This window comes from Fulmarus glacialis, unplaced genomic scaffold (genome assembly GCF_000690835.1).
Source record: "Fulmarus glacialis isolate BGI_N327 unplaced genomic scaffold, ASM69083v1 scaffold44953, whole genome shotgun sequence".
NCBI classification, from domain to species: Eukaryota; Metazoa; Chordata; class Aves; order Procellariiformes; family Procellariidae; genus Fulmarus; species Fulmarus glacialis.
In genome coordinates this window covers 6,718-14,880 of record NW_009203172.1, presented here as the reverse complement: position 1 = coordinate 14,880, position 8,163 = coordinate 6,718, and the positions used below count along the sequence as shown (strand labels likewise).

General features: G+C 61.8%; 1 protein-coding gene across 1 annotated transcript in view; it reads left to right on the top strand.

Moving 5' to 3' along the window:
• The window catches only part of ANK1 (ankyrin 1, erythrocytic), a 23,877-nt gene that overhangs the window by 11,028 nt on the left and 4,686 nt on the right, over window positions 1–8,163 (top strand). Inside the window, 15 exon segments of the mRNA XM_009574543.1 lie at window positions 251–406; window positions 495–719; window positions 1,137–1,291; window positions 1,470–1,681; window positions 1,792–1,996; window positions 2,184–2,280; window positions 2,660–2,888; window positions 3,071–3,196; window positions 3,284–3,403; window positions 3,617–3,701; window positions 3,962–4,036; window positions 4,635–4,766; window positions 4,960–5,106; window positions 6,784–7,336; window positions 7,985–8,126. Coding sequence (XP_009572838.1) covers window positions 251–406; window positions 495–719; window positions 1,137–1,291; window positions 1,470–1,681; window positions 1,792–1,996; window positions 2,184–2,280; window positions 2,660–2,888; window positions 3,071–3,196; window positions 3,284–3,403; window positions 3,617–3,701; window positions 3,962–4,036; window positions 4,635–4,766; window positions 4,960–5,106; window positions 6,784–7,336; window positions 7,985–8,126 — 2,659 coding nt within the window.

Sequence of the window (8,163 nt, the reverse complement as noted above, 5' to 3'; positions counted from 1 at the left end):
ACCAGAGCGGAGGAGACTGAGCAGGTAGGACCTGTGGAGACAGAAGCTGAGCAAGTCAGCCTGCTGCATGCACCCTCGGTGTCCCCGCAGGAGGTGAGCATGGGACACAGCCTACCATGGCCCCTTCAGGCATTCCCTGCTGGGGGGAGCCCCCCCATCACCACAGAGCCGAAACGGGTGGGTGGTTGGGATGGACCCGGTAGTATGGGACTGCCCAGGGAGGGTTGTGAGACTGTAGAGGAGTCGGCAGGCTCAGCACCCCCAAATAGGATCCTGTGCCCATGGGGGCTCTTCCCTGTCTTACACAGCCCTCCAAGGAGTTCGACGAGGACTCCCTGATCCCCAGCAGCCCCGCCACCGAGACCTCGGATAACATCAGCCCGGTGGCCAGCCCCGTGCACACAGGGTGAGTGCCCAGCCCGTGCAGCCCATGCACGCTCTGTGCGTGAGCTGGCTGCAAGGTGCCCACCTGCCCGTGCCTCTGCCCACTCCAGGTTCCTGGTGAGCTTCATGGTGGATGCCCGTGGCGGCTCCATGCGTGGCAGCCGGCACCATGGACTGCGTGTGGTCATCCCATCCCGCGCCTGCGCTGCGCCGACCCGCATCACCTGCCGCCTGGTGAAGCCCCAAAAGCTGCCTGCTCCCCCACCGCTGGCTGAGGAGGAGGGTCTGGCCAGCCGGATCATTGCCCTGGGGCCTGCCGGTGCCCAGTTCCTCAGGTGAGCACAGCTGGGAACAGAGCAGATGGGGCTGCCCACACCAGGGCTGTCCCTTAGGGCTGGGGACGGATGCGGGCTCCTCTGGCGTCTTTTCCAGCTGGGGCAAGACCTCTGTCCATCTCTGCTTCTGGGGGTCTGGTGCAGGAGAGATCCCGCCTCTGGCCAGGCGCAGCATGTTTCTGGGGTGGGTCATTCCAGCATAACAGAACAGTGGCTGTGCTGTGGTAGGAAAAGCCCTGACCAGTACGGTCCCGCCAGGCACAGAGCCCCGTTTCCCAGAGAGAGGGCTATGAGCAGGCCTGCCTTCCTCGTCCAGCGGGTACAGCATGGGCAGGCGCTCTGCCCAGGGCCACCTTGCTGCCTGCTTGGCCTGGCAACAGCACATGGGTGCAAGCACCCTTCTTCTGCTGTCTACAGCCCCGTCATTGTGGAGATCCCACACTTTGCCTCGTATGGGCGCGGAGACCGTGAGCTGGTGGTGTTGCGCAGCGAGAACGGCTCTGTCTGGAAGGAGCATCGCAACCGCTATGAGGAGAGCTACATAGACCAGCTGCTCAACGGCATGGATGAGGGTGAGTGTGCCAGGCAGGCGGGGGCTGGGCACCAGGTGGCCCCCCACAGACAGGGCTGCAGCTGGCCTGCGTGGTGGGATGGGGCTGAGCGTGGTGTGATCAGTGCAGCTCGGAGGGGGTGGTGGGCGACAGCTGCGGGCTTGGTGTGTAAGCATTGATGGCTGTGCTGCCCTTGCAGAGCTGGAGAGCTTGGAGGAGCTGGAGAAGAAGAGAGTCTGCCGCATCATCACCACCGACTTCCCTCTCTACTTCGTGGTCATGTCCCGGATTTGCCAGGACTGCGATCTGATCGGCCCCGAGGGAGGGTGTTTGAAAAGCACACTGGTGCCCATGGTACAGGCCACCTTCCCAGACACCGCTGTCACCAAGAGAGTGAGGCTGGCCCTGCAGGTGAGAGAGCCTGGCCCAGGGTCCAGCTGGGCTCCTGCAGGCAGGGGTAGGCAACAGGTCCAGGCTGTGCCCCAGACCAGCTCTGATGCCCATGGTTGTGCTGCCCGCAGGCACAGCCTGTGCCAGATGAGCTGGTGACTAAGCTGCTGGGGAACCAGGCAACCTTCAGCCCCATCGTCACGGTGGAGCCACGCCGGAGGAAGTTCCACCGCCCCATTGGCCTCCGCATCCCACTGCCACCATCCTGGAAGGACAATCCCCGAGACAGCGGCGAGGGTGACACCACCAGCCTGCGCCTCCTCTGCAGTGTGATCGGTAAGGCTGCCAACCTCTGCTGTGCAGATGAGCATGCTCTCTGGTGGGGACAGGCTGGGCCACCTCAATGGGATGCAGCTCCTGGGAGCTAAGGACAGGTGATGGTGGTGGAGAGAGCAAATGCCTGGGGGATGCAGACCCTAGGCTTATGGAAAGGCAGCGTGCTCACCCTTGCTTTCTGCTGCAGGAGGGACAGCCCAAGCCCAGTGGGAAGACATAACAGGCACCACAAAGCTGGTCTATGAAAATGAGTGTGCTAACTTTACCACTAATGTGTCTGCCAGGTGAGTCCTAGGCGAGCATGTGCTCATCTGGGGACATCTGCTGCTCCTTGGGCCCTCTTGGGGTGCAGCCTGTGCCAGGAGGAGCCTCCCGCCCCTGTGCTTATTGTGGTGCTGCCCCATTCCCACGTGCAGGGCAGTTGCCTCCAGCCTTGAGACCCCCACGCTGCCTCGGCACACATCAGGAAACACTCACGACAACTGGGTGTGCAGAGGGAAGGGGCCATTCTTTGTGGTTGGGTGGGTCCCCATCACAGATGGGGCTGCTCCTGTACCCAGAGCTCTTGCACCCTCTGTGGTGCAGTTTGCTGTTGCGGGGGGCAGCTGTCCTGGTGCCACTGGGGGACCTGCCCAGCAGCGTCCCAACCCAGCCCTCCCATAGGTTCTGGCTGGCCGACTGCCCACGCACAGCCGAGGCCGTGCACTTTGCCACAATGCTGTACAAGGAGCTGACGGCCGTGCCCTACATGGCTAAATTCGTGGTGTTTGCCAAGATGAATGATGCACGGGAAGGCCGGCTGCGCTGCTACTGCATGACTGATGACAAGGTTGACAAGACTTTAGAGCAGCATGAAAACTTCACTGAGGTGGCCCGCAGCAGGGACATTGAGGTTTGTCCCCAGCAGCATGCGTGGGGGGCAGCAGGGAGAGGGCTGTCCAAGTGAGGGGAGACTGATGCTAGTGGAGGGGTCTGGCCCTGGCCAGGGGAGGAGAGTCGGGGTTACCTGCCCTGTCCAGGGGCAGGAGGAGCAGCTCTGCACAGGGTCTGAGCCTGTTTTCTGCTCCCTGCCAGGTGGTAGAGGGGATGCCTTTGCACGTCGAACTCTCAGGGAACCTGGTGCCTGTCAAGAAGGCCACTCAGCCCCGCACTTTCCTCTTCCAGTCCTTCCGGGAGAATCGTCTCGCCATCCCCATCAAGGTAATGGCAGGGTTCAGGGCTGGGCTGCAGCTGGGGCCCCTGCGCCAGCGCTGTGCCAGGCCACCTAACTGGGCTGTCGGTGCTCAGGTTCGGGACAGCAGCCGGGAAGCCAGTGGTTCCCTGTCTTTCTTGCGCAAGGCCATGAAATATGAGGACCTCCAGCATGTGCTCTGCCACCTGAACATCAGCATACCACCCTGCACCAAGGTCAGTGCCAGGTCTCTGGCACCTCTGGCAGGGGCGGCGGGGACCCATCCCTCCCCCAGGTGCAGGAGACAGCCCTCGCTGTCAGCTTTTCTTTCTCAGCTGCTCCACGTGGCCATGCCATGCCACTCTGGGGCTGTGGGAGAAGCAGTGGTGCCAGGGCAGGCACCCCTCTTTTCAATCTGGTGACCCCTTGGTTTGTCCCCACTCTCACAGGGAAGCGGCAGTGAGGAGCGGAGAAGGACACTGACGCCGTTGTCTCTGCGGGAGCGATACAGCATCCTAAGCGAGACCAGTTTCGGTATACAGCCTGCTGGGACCATTCAAGCTAACTCACCACCTGCGCTTGGGATGCCCAAGCCCAGTAGAAAGGCTTGGGCTGACCCTGTCGTACTCGCGCTCGTGGCAGCTTCCCTTTCCCTGAGGTTTCCTTAGTCCTGCCTGCAGGGCAGTGCTGTACCTATGAGTCTGCGAGACCCCCAGAGCCAGCACCCCTTTTCCCTCCCCACCCCAGTGCAGGGCCCTGCACAGCTGAAGGTGTAACTTCCTCTTCTCCTCCAGGCTCTCTGAGCAGCACAGACAAGGCAGACCAGAAGATGGTCGACATAGCAGAACAGCTGGGCCTCAGCTGGGCCGGTGAGTCCACACCTGACAGCTCTGAGGATGCACAACACTCCTCAGAAAGCTGACACTTAGGAAGGCTGGAAACATGCTGCAGGGCAGAGTGAATATGCTTTACGCTGTCCAGGGAGCTGGGCCCTAATGCAGTTGGTATGCATGCAGTCTGCATTAGCTCCTCTGGAAGGCTGGCCTTGCCTCCCAGAACTTCTGCTAAACTGTGAGCATACTATGGCAGTGAAATGAACTTTCTTGCAGCTGTGCCTGCATTCACACGCACGTGCAGGCTAGGGTTTTGTTCTAAGTCATATGTATTGCTGCTGTTCGTGGAGGCTCAGCACTGTCGTTGCAGCCACACACCCAGCGGCGGTACCCATGCTTCTCCTTAGCATGAGACACTGCTACGCTGGTCACAGCCAGCCTGGGCAGAGCGGCTTCAACCTCTGCCCTGTCCCAGCTCCTGCTCCTGCATGTTCTGCCATGTTCAGTTGTATGTGACATGGGGGACTCTGTGCTGGGTCTGGCTGAGCCCTTCACAACATCCCTAGCCTTTTTGGCTTGGGAGCTGACAGTGGGCACTGGACAGTGTGGTGCTGAGATGTGGTGTCTCCCCCAGAGCTGGCACGTGAGCTGCAGTTCGGGGTGGACGACATCAACAGGATACGTGTGGAGAACCCCAACTCCCTGCTGGAGCAGAGCATAGCCTTACTCAACCTCTGGGTCAGCCGCGAGGGCAAGAGTGTCAAGAGTGAGTATCTGCAGTGCCCTGTTACAGTCGTGGAGGTAGCAGGGCTGGCTGTGCAGAGCAGCACGTGCATACTCAGAGGTCACTGGCTGTCTTTACACTGCTGGTTCATGCACACCTGCCCGCCTGGAGGGTGTCTGGGGTGTGGCTGTGTTCCCCCAGTGACCAGTTTGCTGACACTGGCTTCCCCCTGCAGTCGAGAGTCTGTACACAGCGCTGAGGAACATCGACCGCAGTGAGATTGTCAACACGTTGGAGGGCTCTGGCCGGCAGAGCCGCAGCCTGAAGGGCAGCTGGCGCTACACAGACAGAGACTACTCCCTCTCGCCATCCCAGATGAATGGTGAGTCCTGGCTTCTGGCAGCGACTGCAGGAGGGCCCTGGGGGCAGAGTCCGTGCAGACAGATCAGGGCTGATATCTTGCCTGACCAGGGTGCGCCGGTGGCCCACTGGGAGCTCAGTGGGCACAAGGCGTTGCCAACAGACACGGCCTCTTCACTGGGGCTTATACTGCAGGAAGCTTGGCCCTGCCATACTGCCTTCTCAGAAGCTCTCCAGGTGGGGTGGACACACGTTCCTTATCCCGACATGCCAGTGAGAAGTGCTTCTGGCTGTGTGAACTGAGCAGTAGCCAGGGAGCTCACAGAGTCCTGGCTGTCTGGCTGTGGTGGTGCGCCCGGGCTGGGTCCCAGGCAGAGCGTGCTTGGGTGCGGGGACACAGCCGGGGTCAGTTGCAGTGTGTGCCGTTGGGGAGCCGGTGCACCGGGCAGGGACAGGGCTTTGTGCTGCTGCAGCGCTGCACTGTGGTGCTGCCTGTGCAGCACTGGCTCATCGCTCTCTCCCTCTCTGTCTCTTCCCTTGTTCTGCTCTCTCAAACATGCCACCTAGCGCCATCAGGTGCGGGCACTCCTGTGGGTCACTTCTTGTCACCTCTCTCCTCTGAGCTCATCCTGGCCTCTCCTTCTGTCATCTTCCTCCACTGCTTGTCTCCACTGTCACCACCTCAGCTGAGCCCTCCGGGAGCTGCGTCCTGCTCCAGCGACTGCTTGTCACCAGGGACTGCCCCTCTCATGGCTGTCGTGCTTGCAGGCGGCCACCCCAGGCCTTCTCCTCCTGCACTGCCCTGCGCTCCTTCCCTCGCTGGTCCTGCACTGCTTGCCCTCGGCCAGGCAGCCGCACAGGGGAGAGGTGCCCTTTCTGTGCTGGGGGTCCCAGCTGTCCCCCGTGCCTCGGCTGTGGCTAGCAATGCCTGGCTGCCTGGGGAGCAGAATGGGTTTGCCGCTGATCTCCGGGAGTGGAAAAGGGGCTAGTGGCTCAGAGCTGAAAAAGGCTGAGCAAAGCCATCTGTGGGGGTGGGGGTGCCTGGCTTGGCTGTAGTCCGTATCCGTGTGCCTGGGCTGTGCACGTGGCCCTGGGTGATGAGGACATGACAACTGCTTGTACCCCCGTAGACACCAACAGGGTTGTAGGGCTCTGGCCGCATCCCACAGGGCCTTCGGGTTGCATGACATGTACCAGGGCCATCCTTCCCTGCTCATGGTACTACTTCCAGCCTGCTCCTCTGTGCTGTGGAGAGGGGTTGACTTTAGGAGTCAGTGCCTGCCAGACTTGGCCACCTGAACTTCAGACTGACTGTCAGCCAGCTGATGCTGGATGAGGGTTGTGGGCAGGGACCTGGGGGCTGATGGAGCAGGGTAGCAAAGAGGGCACTGTGTCCTGCAGTTGTGGATGGGGCAGCATGTGGACCCCAGGCCAGTCCTCCCAGCAGGGAGCGGGCAGCCCCAGGGCCTGCCCAAACCAGCCCCAGGACTCGAAGGGAGGCATGGCAGCACTTGGAGGGACCAAAGGCAGCAGCTGCTGTGAGCACAGCCCTGCTCAGGCCAGCCACTGGGGTCTGTGACATGACCATTGCTATCCTTGGGGCAGGCACCCTCCCGGAGGCTGTTTCCCTTCTCGCCCCACTGTGCTTGTGCGTGCGTGAGACAGCTGCTGGAGATGTTGCCTCTGTCTGCCCATATAGGTTACGCTTCGCTGCAGGACGAGCTGCTGTCCCCTGCCTCCTTGCATTACACGCTGCCATCCCCACTGCGTGCCGACCAGTACTGGAATGAGGTGGCCATCATGGATGCTATCCCCATGGCTGCCACTGAGCAGGATGCCCTGATGGAGATGTCCGACATGCAGGTGTGGTCCTCAGGGCTCACCCCCTCGCTGGTGACTGCTGAGGACTCCTCTCTGGAGTGCAGCAAGGCCGAGGACTCGGACGCCACAAGCGAAGGCCGTTTCCCAGGGCAGCTTCTAGCAGACACGCATGGCCCAGACCACATGGGCTCTATGGACCTGGTTGAGGATGACACAGTGGACTCAGATGCCATGAATGGCCTGATTGACCTTCTAGAGCAGGAGGAGGGGCAGAGACCAGAGGGGAAGATGCAAGCCGGTGATCGCCAGCCAGGGACCGGGGAGCAGGACCCGGAGAGTGAAGTCTCTTTTGTTTCAGTTCAGCAGAAGGTGCAAGCCAGGATCACGGCATCACCTACCGTTAGCCACATCGTGGAGAAGAGCACAGACAGGTACTGCGGCCTGGGGCGCCGGGGTGGTTGTGGGCGGGGAGCAGAACTGCTTTGCCAGCTATTGCCCTGTGCTGGGCCAGCTGCAATAATCTCCCAGCTTTGCTTGCTTCTCTGCTGGTCTCCAGCTCTGGAGCCTGGGCATCCCCGGCAGACAGAGCAGTGGCTTGGGCCGAGTGCCTTGCACCCCTCTGGAGATGCTGTGGGGGGCTCCTTGCAGAGCACCTGGGAGGGACCCCAGGCAGACAGCCAGGCCATGCATGTAGGTTGTGCTTACCAGAGCCATCTCAGCCTGGGCTGCGTCCTCCCGTGTTCCCAGTGGCACCGGTCCTGTGAGGTCCCTGGCAGAGCCCAGTGATGCTCCACAGCATTGTCTTAGACCCTCACAGCCAGGCCACGAGGCTGTGGGGTGGGCAGGGAGCGTGGCAGGGAGGAGGCCTGTGCCCTTTGTGCATCTGCATTTTGTGCTGCTTGTGCTGGGCGCCCAACAGTGCCGTGAGCCAGGGAGCCCAGCGCCTGGCGGGGTGCAGGCTGCGCTGGCATGCCTGCCGGAGGTAGGCTGGTGCTCAGGGTGCAGCACTCCGCGGCAAAGCTGACTGCCTCTCTCTCTCTGTCTCTCTCTCCCTGTCCCTGTCCCTCTCCGGTGCCCAGGCTGAGGGACTGGAATGCAGAAGGCTCCTTTATCTCCTGCCTACAGGACCTGACAGCGGGCTCCTGGCAGGAGGGGGTCACCCGAAGGCTGCTTCCGAAGCACACCACGGCCTCCGGGGCACAGGGCCAGGAGCCAGAGCAGGTCCTGGTGCCGGCTGTGGGGCTGCTGCGGGGCAGGG